General features: G+C 33.5%; 1 protein-coding gene and 1 long non-coding RNA gene across 3 annotated transcripts in view; one reads left to right on the top strand and one right to left on the bottom strand.

Annotated features, from left to right (window-relative positions):
* Positions 1-16,675, bottom strand: part of LOC143049053 (uncharacterized) — a 124,805-nt gene that overhangs the window by 72,152 nt on the left and 35,978 nt on the right. The window contains exon 1 of one of the 2 annotated variants that reach the window (XM_076222849.1): positions 6,947-7,106. The exons of the other annotated variant lie outside the window; for it this stretch is intronic. Coding sequence (XP_076078964.1) covers positions 6,947-7,011 — 65 coding nt within the window. The 5' untranslated portion in view covers positions 7,012-7,106. Of the gene's footprint in view, positions 1-6,946; positions 7,107-16,675 lie in introns of those variants that run through there. 2 annotated transcript variants of the gene reach the window in all.
* Positions 1,467-15,148, top strand: LOC143049094 (uncharacterized). Its single transcript, XR_012970060.1, has 3 exons — positions 1,467-1,678; positions 10,908-10,991; positions 13,725-15,148. It is a non-coding gene; the product is annotated as an uncharacterized LOC143049094 (long non-coding RNA).

The following is a 16,675-nucleotide window of genomic DNA, read 5'->3' as shown; positions in this document are numbered from 1 at the left end:
AAAGATTTTTCGAAATTTTGATAAATGCCCCCTTTGGATACCTTAAATGAAATTCCGTTCCGTTCCGTTCCGTTCCGTAAAGTACCAATAGCCTTTATTATCTACCATGGGCAATATATTTCAGATTGTTTTTGGCAGGGAGGCTTAACTACCCATTCATCAATAATATAAGTATATAAGAAAATCGAATTGACAAATATCAGTCTAACAAATGTATTAAGAATTATCACTTCCTTTCTTAAAATAGTTCAGTAAAATAAATCTTATTGCATGTAATACATTTCATATCTATTTTGGCACAATAAAAGTATTAAAAACATGAAAAGTGATATAATTGTTTTTACTTGACACTCTGTTCAGTGTTGATTATTTTACCTCACACTCGGGATCCGTTAAGATGATGTATGTATGTAAGACTCGGAGATGCATTAGGGATGCTGAAGTGCGATGGTCAAGCTCGAGTGCGATGGCCTGCACCGAAGCGTTATGACTCTTTCGCTGATGTGCTATGGGCTAGTTTCAAATTTACAGATGTCCAATTATTCTGAGAGTTTGAATTTTCAAACGTTAGTAAATAAATACCAAACGTCCGATATTTTCTCATTGCAGTAAAAAAAATCTATGATCTACTAGTATCTTATTACTTGTTCTGATTCGAAGCAGGCGTTTAGATTTTTCGCTTATTTTGTCTAACTAACCCAGATGTATTTGCATCTCAAAGAACTATCACATTTTTGGTACTGGTTTTAAGGGAAAATAGGGGTTTTATGTAGCATTACATAGTTCTTAGTTTTATTGTAGATTAGTCATTCCTGCCAAAATGTTACGAAACAAATGAAAACCTGCAAAGAAAAGAATCTGAAATTGGGGTGATCTGGTAGCGGTGATACGGCTTAGATCACCCCTGGTAGAATAAAGAAGTAGGACTGATGGATCTGCATGCCTTATAGATCATGTACTGTGTTACGACGCTAGATTGAAACTTACTAGGAATGGTAACACCCGGCCACCGAAAGCTTTATTTTTGTAGAGCGTAGGGGTCATTGTATTTAAAAAAAATAAATAAATTCGTATTAAATCACATCTAAAATTAATTCAAAAGATACCGTCTGCTGCTAGAGCTTAAATTTAAACTTTACACTGCGTATAACCATGCACCAAATTTAATCGGTAACTATATAAAATTTTGTCATGGTATGTTTAACTACCTTGGCTAGCCATGACATTATTAACATTTCGTTCGCTAGCTTTTATTTCGTCATAAACTGAAAACATTTTAAAAAAAAACAAAAAAAAACAATCACCTATTTAACCAAAAAAAACCCCATTAAATTGAGATTGCAATCAATTCTTATAAGTAAGTAAGTGACATGTGTAAACATGTAGATTCTTATATTTGGCCTTTTATTATTAAGTATATTAATTACTTGTACATACATTGTGTCTTGGATGAAATCAATCAAGCGCAAAGATATAATTTAATACCTATTGACCAGTTCTTTTTAACGGACAAGTGAACACACGATATTACGGGTTTATTTGGTGTCAATAGAAATCGATTTTTTAATTCCCTGAATTATTTAGTAATTCATTATCTGTATTATGTTTGAAACTATTCCCGTGCATTTGCAGAAGATTATGAAAGACTGGAGTTTTGAATTTTAACCATACTCACAAGGTAATTGCATAGTTACACTAGAATAGTTTATTTTGCATGATTACGGAATGTTTGATCATCTCCGAAGAAGAGGGGTCAACTCTTGAAAACTAGAGGCTCTCAAGAGCCTGTGTCGCTCACCTTGGTCTATGTGCATATTAAACAATGGATACAGATAAATTCATGACATAATTGTGTTTTGGTGATGGTGGTGTGTTTGTAGATCTTACTTTACTGAACATTCTTGTTGCTACAATTATCTCTATCAATAATGAACTTGGCCCAGTAATTACAGTGGAAAATATTTTCTAAAAATTTACAAAAATTTATGAAAAATGCTAAAAATTAACTATAAAGGGCAATAACTCCTTAAGGGGTCAATTGACTATTTTGGTCATGAAAACTTATTTGTAGATCTTGTCTTGCTGAACATTATTGCTGTTTACAGTTTATCTCTATCTATAATAATATTCAAGATAATAACAAAAAACGGCAAAATTTCCTTAAAATTACTAATTCAGGGCAGTAACCTAACAACGGGTTGTCCGATCCATGTGAAAATATCAGGGCAGATAGATCTTGACCTGATAGACAATTTAATCCTGTCAGATTTTCTCTAAATGCTTCGGTTTTTGAGTTATAAGCCAAAAACTGCATTTTACCCCTATGTTCTATTTTTAGCCGTGGCAGCCATTTTGGTTGGATGGCCGGGTCACCGGACACATTTTTTAAAAAAATTAGATACCCCAAAGATGATTGTGGCCAAGTTTGGATTAATTTGGCCCAGTAGTTTCAGAGGAGAAGATTTTTGTAAAAGATTTACGAAAAATGGTTAAAAATTGACTATAAAGGTCAATAACTCCTAAAGGGGTCAACTGACCATTTTGGTCATGTTGACTTATTTGTAAATCTAACTTTGCTGAACATTATTGCTGTTTACAGTTTATCTCTATCTGTAATAATATTCAAGATAATAACCAAAAACAGCAAAAATTCCCTAAAATTACCCATTCAGGGGCAGCAACCCAACAACGGGTTGTCGGATTCATCTGAAATTTTGAGGGCAGAAAGATCTTTACCTGACAAACAATTTTACCCCTGTGTCAGATTTGCTCTAAATGCTTTGGTTTTTGAGTTATAAGCCAAAAACTGCATTTTACCCCTATGTTCTATTTTTAGCCATGGCGGCCATCTTGGTTGGTTGGCCGGGTCACGCCACACATTTTTGAAACTAGATACCCCAATGATGATTGTGGCCAAGTTTAGTTTAATTTGGCCCAGTAGTTTCAGAGGAGAAGATTTTTGTAAAAGTTAACGACGACGGACGACGGACGCCAAGTGATGGGAAAAGCTCACTTGGCCCTTGGGGCCAGGTGAGCTAAAAACGGATATTTTTACAGTCTTCTATTGGAACGAAACACGGCCAATTCCCTTAATTTATTTCACACCAGCAATGGCTTTTTATACTGTAGTCTGAATCTTTACGAAAAAAATAACAGCTTCGTGGTTATTACAATATGTACGATTTTAAAAATATTTGACTTAACTGTAAAACCCTCGAGTCGGATAAATACTCCGTTTCTCATGTAAATTTGCAACATTTTGATGGCTTTTTAAACAAAACATTATTAAGAAAGACACTTAACAAAACCCATTGTCTGTCCGATGTATACAAAACCTGTGTGTAACATAAAATAACGTACCCCTTTAATATTGTCTGCCGGACAAATTTTTACAGAAAATATTTTCCGACACAATTTTTTATAACGAAATACTGTCCAGGACAATATTTTAATATGAAAGAGTGTCATTCTCTGCAATTCTGTCAAGCTCTTCGGAACAATATTTTACTGTAAAGTACTGTCTCTGATAATATTTTACTGTAAAGAACTGTCACTGAAGGTTCATGTGGACCCTATCACTGGGGTAAAGCTGATGACCGTAACTGCATTCACGGTCATCCCAAGATGTCGGATGAAAAATTAGGTCAGTTTCTGTATTGTCTGTTAGAGTGTTTCTATATCATTTTCTTTACAAATCATACATTGAAACGATGTAAATTTATAAAAGAATCACTCGGAAATCACTAATTACTTTTGAGAAATGTGCATGAAACGGGAAATTCGATTTGAAAAAATCGCCAAGATGACCGTAAATCACAATCGAGATGACCGTAACAGAATCAGCGATTCATAACAAGGCTGACCGTAACTGCTTTTAAGATGACCGTAATTTGTAAATGATGACCGTAACTTTTAAAGGATGACCCTCAATTCTAAGAAATATCCGTATTTATATAACTATCTTTTTGTATCAAATGATTAATCGTGTTGGTATACACATATTAATATGAGAGTTTTATCCTATAGGTAGAAGAAAATAAGACGTGCTTCAAATGCAAAGATTACCATATGTATCTTTTTTACAGTAGAGGGTTTAATTTTTAAAATGAATTTGCCAAAAGACATGCAAATGAACAGGAAGGGAAAACATGCTACAAAAGCGCGATAAAATGACACCTTACAAGCATAATGAAAAAAATGCGGTGCACAGCCTTCAACTGCTCGACAACTGAAGATTTTTGTTTGTTTCTGGGATTCCTTTTAATGACATACAAGAAATACACATTTTTAAAAATGCCAAAAAATTGCATGTACACCCATTGATATTATATCGTCTTTCATTTTGTCGTGCAAATAAAATAACAGAAATATTTTGAAAATATCATTCGAATAAACTAGTGAAGGTGAGCTCCAGCAAAGTAGATCCTTAAAATAGTATTGTACGAAAAGCGTATCACAAGGCGGAACGTTGTCAATTTGTATATATACAGAAATGTTATTCATGCAGTCAGGATTCTACTTCTTTAAAATTATCTCCCCATTACGCCAGTTCATGCTCACAAACGTAGAAATGGAAGCCATTGTAGGGATGACGCTCTGCCAATTTTGCCCTTGAAAACTGATAAATTTATCCACATAGCACCATTACGATCGATCGTTATATGTCAGTTATATTTTAAAAGACAAATGTATCTACTAGCTCATGAGCATTAGTTAATGACCTTGTCTGCATTGATTCAACTTAAAAATATTGTCTGTTCGGATGTCAGATGGAATTTTTGAAAATTCTTAAGCATTTAAAAAAATTCTTATTAAATATTTCGTGAAAGGGCAGACTAAACATTTTCAGTGGTTGAAGATTATAAACCCTAGTTATCACACACAAGAAAATCATATTTTTTCGAAGATATCCATTTTCATCATCCAAATTAAAAGACTGTCGTCAAGTACTTTTAGAAAAAAACAGCTATTCGAACACACCTACTCTGTTTTTGTGATTCATTAGATAGGTGTCTCACTTGACCCATATATTTCATCTTTTCGTACTGTCATTTTTTTACGTTATAAAGTCAACCTGTAGCTTTGATATATAATAATGATAGAATCTGAAGCGAGATGCTATATAAAATACTCTTGCTTTGTACGTTTTAAAGACAAAATATACACCCCAAACATGCCCTAACATAAAAAGGTGCACTCGATTTTTCTCTTTTCGATACAATCGTTACCTGTTTTAAGGGTTTTTTTCTTGATTCACATAATGGAAGGGCAGACACGAAAATTTCTGAACTAAAAGATTGATATGTTCTCCGTCCGTGATAAAAAAAATCGGAGGTTATGCATTTTCTACATCCAACTTATAGATACTATATATAAAAAAGAAGATGTGGCATTATTGCCAATGAGACAACTATCCAGAAAAGACCAAAATGGCACAAACATTAACAACTATAGGTAACCGTAAGGCCTTCAACAATGAGCAAAGCCCATACCGCATAGTCAGCTATAAAAGGCCCCGATAAGAACCATGTTGTCGACTTGATATCTTATTGTTTTGCATTACTATGTAATAGATACATTGAAAACTTATGCAAATGGTGTTTTTAAAATAAGAAAATTGTCGTTTTATTTGTTTCTATTAACTTTTTAAAATTTTGTAACTATATCAAACATTACAGTTAACATTTATCGCTTTCTCGATAAACACAGAGCTTCGATTCTTTTGTTCTATTTCAAAAGTGTTTCCGTGTGCATATATCAAGACAAATTAAGATTTTAATCTGCTTCCTCTGGAACCATACACATGGGCTCGATTACCAAATATTCGTATGTATTATTAATGTTTTTAATGCTCCATTTATTGGCATTATGTTTTTCTGGTCTGTGTGTACGTTCGTCCGTTCGTCTGTTTGTTTGTCCGTTTGTCCAGCTTCAAGTTAAATAAAATTGAAACTTAGTACACATTTTCCCTATGGTATACATGCTCTTTTTAATTATAATGCCAAATTACAGTTTTATCCCATTTTCATAGTCCACTAAACATACAAAATCATAGTGTAGATGAGGCATCCGTGTACTAGGGACACATTCATGTTTCTTCAAATTTTCGTCGTATCGCTGTCAATTTGTGTTAAAATTTTAACGTCGATATCAATAAATATTTCATTGTTTACGAGAAATATGCAATTTACTATCATTGCTATAAATCCTAAATATGGCCAATTATATTATAGTTTAAAAAAAGAAATTTATGAAACATATTTATATCCGCTAACCGAGCCCTATTGAGATCGACAAACTCAAAAAAAAACTTAATACAATACGGATATTTCTTAGAACTGATGGTCATCCTATAAAAGTTACGGTCGTCCTATATAAATTACAGTCAGTCTTTACAAATTACGGTCATCCTTTACAAGTTACGGTCATCTTTTTACAAATCACGGTCATCCTTGTTTTATGTTACGGTCATCTTGAAAATATTTTGATTATGATTTACGGTCATCTTAGCGATTTTTTCAAATGGAATTTCCCGTTTCATACACATTTCTCGGAAGTAATTAGTGATTTTCGAGTGATTCTTTTATAAATTTACATCGTTTCAATGTATGATTTGTAAAGAAAATGATTTAGAAACACTTTAACAGACAATACAGAAACTGACCTAATTTTTAATCCGACATCTTGGGATGACCGTGAATGCAGTTACGGTCATCAGCTTTACCCCAGTGCCTATGGCTAAAATGGCCGTATTTTCACCTCAAAATGTACTCTGAGTACAGGCAAACCTGTGCATTTGGAAAAGTTTTAAGGCATAGCATGCCCTAGATAAATAGAATTCAAATGCATTGTATGATTTAGAAAATTCATAACTTAACTGGATTTTACCGTACACTTTTTTTCGTCCCTGCAGAAGATGATAAAATTAACAAACAGTTGAGTTTACCTTGACATGGTCCACTCAGGTACACAGTTTAGATAACCCATTATTGTCGGGTATCTATTGTCCATCTCATGTCCATGTCAAACAAAACAGCTCACTTCAATAATTACCTGTGGGGAAGTTCTCAAACCTGTTTCCCAACTTAGTTTATTTTGGCACCTTCTGGAGGAATGAAAAAAAGTGCACGGCAAAATCCTCTTGGATTTTGATGGGCATTCTTTTCCTTCATGCAAAAGGTGTAAAAATTAACTAAGTTGTGGTACAACTATGAGATGCTCCCTCAGGTAAAAAAACCGGTTTGTATTGTTATGATTGTCCTTAATTGACATGGACAACAGGTATCTTCACAACTAGGCATTAAAAGTTAAACTTTCCAAACAGCACAGGTAGGTCTGTACACAGAGTAGTTTTTGAGGTGAAAATACGGCGATATTTGTCCTTTTGATATGATGAACCATAAGGATTATGTACCCTTGTGTTGATTCAGTGCTAAACATATTGAAATTTTATAGAAAATCCACAGCCTTTCCCCTTGTACTCTCATATTTGGCAATTCGGTGCATGATAAATAGAAGATCACTGCATGCAGTGCTAGCAAGCAGTGCTAGCAATGATTTCCTTAAAACAGGTGTATAAATTTAGATATTGGTTAAAACAAATATAGATATAGACCAATCCTAGTACACCTTCTAGGGTGCACTCGACTTTAGTGACTCAGCACGAGGTTTTTAGGATTTTATTGGTTGTTCAAGACTTTTTGCAAACAATTAATGCTAGCACATCATAGAAAAATAAGTGAGTAATCTATGTTTAGAATTTTCTAACAAAAATGTCGGTTTTAAAGTCTGTGGATTTTCTACAAAATTCTGGTTTTATTTGCCACAAAATCCCGTTTTCTATTAAATGTCAAGAAAAAATGAATAATAATACTTTGCACGAAGTTTCCCCTTGGTATATGTACAAAATGGCCCATCTATCTTATTCATGTTCTCTGTGTTCTGATACAATTGCAGTTTGAAACTTTCGTAATTAAATGGCTACAGAAGGGGTCATAAACCTTGAGTATAATTTGTTCCTTGCAATATTTTACTGTGAAACACTCTCCCTGACGATATAAAGGTTCATCATATATGGCCGTGTTTACCCCTCAAAGTTTACTATGAGTACAGAGAAACTGGTACATCTAGGAAAGTTTTAAGGCATGCACAAACAGAAGATAGCAAAATAAACAAACACCCGAGTTTCATTTGATACGGTCCACTCATTTACACAGTTTAAATCACCTATTGTCTACAGATGTCAATTGTCCATCTATTGTCCATTTAAATCAATACTACACACAACATGTATTATATGAGGGGAGATTCTCAAACCTCTTTCCCGACTTAGTTTATTTTGGCACCTTCTGCAGGAACGAAAAAAACTGGAAAGCAAAATCTTGTAAAGTTTATAATTTTCTAAAACATAAAATGCATTTAAAATTTATATATCTAGTTCCTGCCATCCCTTAAAACTTTTGCAGGTGAATAGGTTTGTCTGTACTCAGAGTAAAATTTGTGGTGTAAATACGGCCATATTAGCCAAAAGGTTATGATGAACCTTAAGTTTCACTGAGAAAAGTTGCCCATGACAATATTTTTTCATCGAAGTATTCTTCCATGAAGAATCCGATGCCATGAAATAGTAAGAGTGTTTATGGAATCTTCGAACCTGAAAAGTTTGTGATTAATCATGAAATGCTGCATCAAATAATTGTCATCTTTTCAAGCATTTACAACCTCCCTTTCATGAGACATAATTTCATGAAACTCCAGCCATGACATTATGTCTAACTTATTCACAAACTATAGCTTTGGATAACCTCCCTTCTACCTTCTTTGGATAACCTCCCTTTAACGATACTATCAAACTATAACATATTTTGCAATGCAGACAAAAGTTCAAACGGAATATGTCTTTCTCTGCTCATATTTATTGTTCGGTCAAGAAATATTGATACATAGCAATGAATTAATGTCTTATATGATATAACTACTACAACCTAGTACTGCAAATTTATCAAGCATTAGTTAAGGATGTACTTAGGTGAGGTTTTGAAATTTGTGTCAAATGTTCGGACTCCTTGGTGTTTTTCCATACAAAACAATGTAAAATATTTGCCCCCATAACACCCATTTATTTTTTCATATAAGACTTAATAGCTCATGAAAGGTCATTAACCCAAACTTTAGAAAATTCTTGATTTTCTTTCTTTTGTTTTGAGACCCAATAATATCAATGCAAATATAAGGTAAAAGTCCGAGTCATCCTTTTCCCGCCATATTTTAAATCTCAAATATCTCGAAAAGGAGCTCCATGACCTATCAGTATTTTTAGCTTATTTTTATCCTTAATTGATGCTCTACCAGCTTATAGTATTGATTTTAACTTCTTAATTTATTAATTTTCACCTAACCTCACCTAAGTACATCCTTAAGGTAAATCATAAGTAAATGTTTTATGAGACAGAATTTTCTTTTATTTTGCTTAAATGAAGATTTTAGTATGCTTTTTTAAAAAATATAATAAAAAGTGTGGGTCACCGTGCTATTTTTCAAGCTTTGAGTCGTTAAAAATTGCCTAAATTTGGTTAGTTTGTTCATGAAAAAGCACATAAGAGTGCATAAAAAAAATTCTATATGATAGAATTTTGAAATAAATTGTGAGAAGAAAGGTTTCATAATATGTTTTAAGAAAATAAAAAGAAAAGATGGTGTCACCGAACTTGTTTTCTTGCCACAAGTAAAATTAAAAATTTCCCTATTAGCCCAGTATAAATTTTGTACTTAAAGAGTTATCTGCCCTTAAATGGCTCATTTGAAAAAAATAGTTTTAAAAACCAAAAAGTTTGATATTTGTTAAAATATTTTGGATGATATAATAAATTAACAAGTATTCTATATATTAATAAACAGTCTAACCATTAAATTGCAAATATGTTTCCAAATTTGCTGATTTGGCCAAATAACTAGACCGATTTTTTACTGTGATTGTACAATCCAAGTTTTCGGTATACCATGAATCTAACTTAATTCGCCAAACAACGTTGATTATTCCGTCGAGAGTAATTCTGTTAAGAAAAATAAAAAATAAATAATAATCTTTAAATTGTTATTCTTTATATTTTGATAATGTACAGGTTATTATCAATTACCCAGATGGGTGACAGTAATCCATTTGGTATATTAAAACCCAAATGGGATATTTGAAAGTGCAAACAGACCTTAACTTTTGATAATATAACCCCCTTCCCCCCAAAAAAATGCATTTGTTTGGGTCAATAGTAGCCACTTTTGATAAGCGACTATTACAGAAAATGAATAAGCTAATGGGTTGATCTATATAAAACTCGAAGGAATCAAACTCATAAGCAACCAGTTAATCAGAAAATTTGCAATCCAACACTTGTTGCCTTTTATATAAACATCTTGCTCGTTGTTATATTTTCCCTTGTATATTAGGTGTAATACCACCATTGATTTTCCCCGATTAGTCTTTGTTAAATTTGCACTTTTCAAAAAAATGTGCAAAATTTATCTTTGTTTCAAATAAAGAAATACTTAACATGTGCAAAGTTTTATCCTGTCCAGTACTATAAAAAAAAAATTCACATAACATTTTATAGCATATAAGAAAATAACCATCACTGGAAGTTAACTAATCAAATTTCTCCCCTTATTTAATCTTTGTACAAGGTTAAGTAACCAAGTAACTTCAAGTTTACAAAATATTCTATAGAAATAGAAACCTTTTCGCACATTTAAAGTGTATCCCATTTGAGGTATTATATCCCAAATCAGGATATTGTAATCCAATTGGGTGATTGTTCCCTTTCTGATAAATATATCAAATCCAACAAACTACCGAGTAGTTTCCAGCTTTTTCATTAGAAAATTTTATTTTTTTAATATTTCTCTTGTTTTAGAACACCATACTACCTGAACTTTGTCCAAAGATCCTCAATAGAATTTGGAGATACATGGATCGTTGATCTTATTAATAAATAAAGGTAAGGCAAATTAAATTGTATTTTTGAACGCAATGTTACCAGATGAAATACTCAGGCCTTTTGAAACATTTTGTAAGGAATCATTTAATGGATGAATGGAATTGTTTTTTTTAAGACATCAAAGTATTACTTACAGGCTAGACATAGTGTCCCACTGATCACTTTACGATTTTTGTCAAGTACCATGCTGTGGCCAAGTGTGGTCTAAGAAGTCGAACTACTTTATCCCTAGCCTGTCAATGTTGAGGTAATGAGTTCGAATCCTGCACGTGGCACGTGCTTTCGACTTCAGTCTTAATAAAAATAGTCAGTTTCCCTACCGAAGATTGTTGATTTTCTCCGGGCACTCCAGCTTCCTCCACTAATTTTTGTCTAGCCTGATACTTTTGTCGCAGGCAGCTCTACATACGGATAGTGATCCGGCGGCGGCGAAGGCGTTAGCTAACATCTTAAAAGCTTTATATTTTAGAAGTTGGAAGACCTAGATGCTTCATACCTTGTATACAGATGCCCTATGTTACGAAGTTTCCGTCTGTCACATGTCCATTCTCCTTGACCTCATTTTCATGGTTCAGTGACTTCTTGAAAGATTTTTTGAAATGTTAATTTCTCTATTATTATGAGTAATAGGATTACTATACTTGGTATGTGCGTACCTTGCAAGGTCCTCATGCCCGTCTGACAGTTTTCACTTGAAATCGACCTCATTTCATTGATCAGTGAACAAGGTTACGTTTTGGTGGTCAAGTCCATATTTCAGATACTGGTACAAAAAGCAATACGTCTAGCATATTCGATGTATGGTCGAAGTTAAGTTTTTGAGTTTTTGGTCTTATTTTCTAATACTATATGCAATAGGTCAACTATATTTGTTGTACGGAAGGATTGTAGGCTGTACATGTCTGCCTGGCATGGTTCATCTGACCTTGGTCTCATTTTCAAAGTTCATTGGTCAGTGCTAGTTTTCTTTGTTAAGTCTGTTTCTTGGAAACTATAAGCAATATGTCAACTATATTTAGTGTATTGAATGATTGTAAGGTGTACATGTATTTCTTGTTCGGTTTAGTTGACCTTGACCTCATCTTCTTGGATCATTTTAAGTCTATGTGATAGTTGTAGTAAAGCGTTATATTTAGGACTATCAGCATACTATCAATGATTAGTAAAAAAGGCGAGACATTTCAGCGTGTACACTCTTGTTCTTCTTTTACTTTGTAAATCCTTCCAATCCTTTTACTTAAAATTTAGGTTAAGACAAACATTTGTTAAAATATAAAATCCTTCATGTATGAAACAGAGAGTAACCGATACATATAACGATATCGTACTAAGCAGGTAAAACATAAACATGTACACAACAGAGAGACGTCGATACATACAACAATATCGTACGAAGCAGGTACAACATAACCATGTACAAAACAGAGAGCAATCGATAAATACAACATTATCGGCCGAAGCAAGTACAACATAAACATGTACACAACAGGGAGTAATCGATACATACAACAATATCGTATGAAGCAGGTACAACATAAATATGTACACAACAGAGATCAATCGAAACATACAACATTATCGGCCGAAGCAGATACATTTTACAACAACATAAATATGTACAAAACTGAGAGCAATCGATAAATACAACACTATCGGCCGAAGCAGATACATTTTACAACAACATAAATATGTACAAAACAGAGAGTAATCGATCGTACAACAGTATCTTACGAAGCAGGTATAACATAGCCATGTACACCGCAGAGAGCAATCCATTCTTAATTTTTCAGCATAATCATGCACACAAATAAGACTACCTGTGAAGTTTTGTAAGAACAGATGTTTATGTTATGCCCGAGCACACAAATAAGAGTTACCTGTGAAGTTGTGTAAGAACAGATGTTTATGTTATGCCCGAAGTTAAATAATGAGTGTTGACCTTCTAATGCGTTAACTTGATTCATAACTCATCAGAGATTTAATTTAATAATTCATTTGTACCAATCTTGTAATAAAAAAATTAAGTGTCCGAGCAGATAACTTAAATTATTAATGAATAAACCAAACTATACATTGTAATATCGATATTGATCCTTCTAAAGGCGAAGAAAAACGCCCATTACCCGGAGAAAACTCCCGACCTTTGATAGGAAAACTGACAATCCTATACTTCAGATCTGTATACACTCGTAGCCACCGAGACCGCTCTCTAATGAAAAGTTCCATTTCTTTATTTTTTTAACATTTGCAGTATTCAAGTAAATTAATATTAAGTCGTAAAAAATCTTTGAGCAAAGAACTAATTTTATCAAAATTTGCAATTTTTATCAAGTTGACAGCTCGTTTGTTTCTTCAAAAACAAAACGATTCATTTTTGCCTTTTGGAAAATTTGCACAATAATTTCATAAAAAATCTAAAAAAAAATCTATTTAAATACCCAAAATATATAATCATTTGACATAGTATACGGATTCTTACTGAGTATAAAGACACGAGATTTAACATGTGTTCTCTAAACTGTCATCTGATATTACATCGAAATTGTGCACCCCAAAATACACTGTTTTTACTAAAAGATATAGTTGCCAAACTATTGCGTATTTGTATTTTAGCGGTAATCAAAGTTTGACAGATGAATTTGATACGTATTTTTTGCAAGTAAGAATTTTTAAAATGATATATATATACTGTGTACATTTACACTTGTTAAATTTTCTATTGTATGTTTACAGGAGACGAACGATGCAATATAGACAGAGACTAGGGATAGTTATATTATGTTTAGGTGTGACGATGCTGCTTTCTGTCTTCTCGCAGTTGTCAGACTATTTTACTTATAGATTAGTTAAAGTTAATTCCGATGCTCCGGATATAACTGCTTCTTCCATCATGTCCACAGCATATATTTCCAGCTTATTAACATCAATTGAATCAATAAGAAAAGATTGTGGCCAGTTGTGTGACACATCACGGACAGGGTTACCTGGACCATTTTTTGACCACATATTAGCAAACGTTAATTGTACATCGTTATTCGAAAATAAATATATTGATAACGGCCATGGATTATCTCAAGCACCGGGACATATACCAACAGAATTGATGGACGAGTTTACTATGAATGGACGCATACCATTGAAGAAGTATTATCTAAATCAACAGTATTTGGGACAAAAAGATAAAAAGCTTCTTTGGAGTGAAAAACTTATTGAGGATTGGATTGCCCTTGCAAAACGAGGTCAGTTAAATGGCAATTATGGAGCTATTGAAACAAATGCCTTGCGTGATGGACTACAACATGCACCAAATATTAAAGGAGGACGTGTTTTAGTGATAGGCTCAGAAATTCCTTGGGTTGAAGCTTGTGTATTGGAAGCCGGTGCCCGTGAAGTAGTGACACTAGAGTATGCGGAAATAGTATCGGAGCACCCCCGTGTTAAAACAATCTTGCCGTATGATTTCAGAATGAAATTCCTTCACCAAAAGATGGAACTATTTGACGCTGTTGTGACGTTTAGCTCTGTCGAGCACTCAGGTTTAGGACGATATGGGGATGCCCTTAATCCTTGGGGAGATATTATCGCAATTTCACGGGCCTGGTGTGTTACCCGTGCAGGGGGGTCCTTGACTATCGGTGTGCAGTACAATTTCCATGACGAATTCATACGGTTCAATGCAGATAGATGGTATGGAAAAATTCGTTATCCATATCTTACAACAAACTGGAAACAAATATACCGAGGCGAAGGCTATCAGCGCGTTCATGTGTTCACAAAATGACATTTATTTTTGTTCAATTAAAAAGTATTGAGAAAAAAAGAGAAAAGTAATTCAACAGCCACTCTAAATGTAGGGAGAGTTAGGTAAGGAACAAAATTAATTTTCAGTAGCGGCTCCTAAAAGAAAATCTTATCGAATGATGTTTGGCAGCAGTCCTTTTGCGTTTTAAATGGTTTATCATTGCGGGAAACTGCATTATTGAAAGGTATCAATTACAGTCGAGCAAGGAAATAATATGCTTTAAGTTACAGATGAAAAAGAAGATTTGGTATGATTGCTAATGATACAACTCTTCACCAAATGACCAAGAAATTAACATTAATAGGTAACCGTACGGCTTTCAACAATGTACATAGCCCATACATCATAGTCAGCTTTTTAAAAAGGCTCTAATGAAAAATGTAAAACAATTTAAACGAGAAACTGACGGCTTAGTTCATGTACAAAAAATGAAAGAAAAACAAATATGTTACATAAAAACAAACGACAACCACTGAATTACAGGCTCCTGACTTGACAGGCACACATACATAATGTGGTGGGGTTAAACATGTTAGCGTTATCCAAACCCTAGCCCTTACCTGGAACAATTGTGTAACAATACATGTTTTTATTCCGAAATAATAAAAAAAAAAGTCCATCAAACTGACAAAATAAACGTTAGATTTTACCAACCAATGAAACGAATTGAACTATTATATTCCAGATGTGGTACAGGATTTTACAAAGACAATGGTGGCTAAACCTGGTTTCATAGAAATCTGAACCTAGTATGACTTTTGTTTATAGTTCCGTTATATTGACCATATACAAATTTTTTTTTAGGATAGTGATGTTTTTATTTATGTACACTGTATTTATTGTATTTATAGTTTGTATGACGCAAACATTAATACCCTATTGGTGATTGCCCCTGATAGGGATAGTTCGAAAAAAGTTGTTGTAGGTGATGGATAATTAGACAAAGACGCCTACAAAAAAGTTTGTGTAGTTGATAACTAAATCAAATCATCAATGATACCAGGCTTATAATTTGTGAGCCAGACGCGCATGTCGTCTACAAAAGACTCATTAGTCGCGCTCGTAGAAAAAAAGTGAAAAAAGGCCAAGTTAAGCTCGAAGTTGCAGAGCACAGAGGACCCTAAAGTGTTTGCCAAATACAAGTCACGTTATCAATTACAAGCTATATATATACAGAGTTAGAAAAACCTGAGTATTTCGAACACTCAAAAGTTTGTAAACAGAAGATTTATAAATATAATAATAAAAATGTGTACCACAAACACGCGTTTCGTCCATAAAAGACTCATTAGTGACGCTCGAATCAGGAAAGTTAAAAAAAAAGTCCAAACACAGTACAAAGTTGAAAAAGTCTGAAGGTTTTGCCAAATACAACAAACGTGGTCTATTATAGTATAAAGAAGACGCCTCCGGGTGCGGGAAATACTCGCTACATTGAAGACCTGTTGGTGACCTTCTGCTGTTGTTTTTTTTTCTATGGTCGGGTTGTTGTCTCTGTGGCACATTCCCCATTTCCATTCTCAATTTTATTAAGTACAATATGAATTCAAGGGTAAACAAAATATAAAAAAAATCCGCTTACGTCTGAATCGTACCGCTGTACACTCCTGCAGCAGGAACGCCCACAAACAGAAAGCCCAATAGCTGGATGCAATTAAATACAGAGATAGTTAAGTCTAGTCTTCTACCAAAAAGAACAGAATAGCACAACTTAGGTCAAAATCAAGAAAAAAAAACTAAATAATAGATACACAACTTCGTACAGCACATACAATTTTTAAACCAAGCTTTTCATGTATTATTTTTGAAGTAGACACTGACATTTTGTCTACGAGGTAAATTCCAGTGAACAAAACCACCACTCATTAATTCATTGCTTAGA

This window comes from Mytilus galloprovincialis, chromosome 1, assembly GCF_965363235.1.
Source record: "Mytilus galloprovincialis chromosome 1, xbMytGall1.hap1.1, whole genome shotgun sequence".
Classification (NCBI taxonomy): domain Eukaryota; kingdom Metazoa; phylum Mollusca; class Bivalvia; order Mytilida; family Mytilidae; genus Mytilus; species Mytilus galloprovincialis.
The sequence above is the reverse complement of the archived record's forward strand: the minus strand, read 5'-3'. Positions and strand labels throughout refer to the sequence as shown.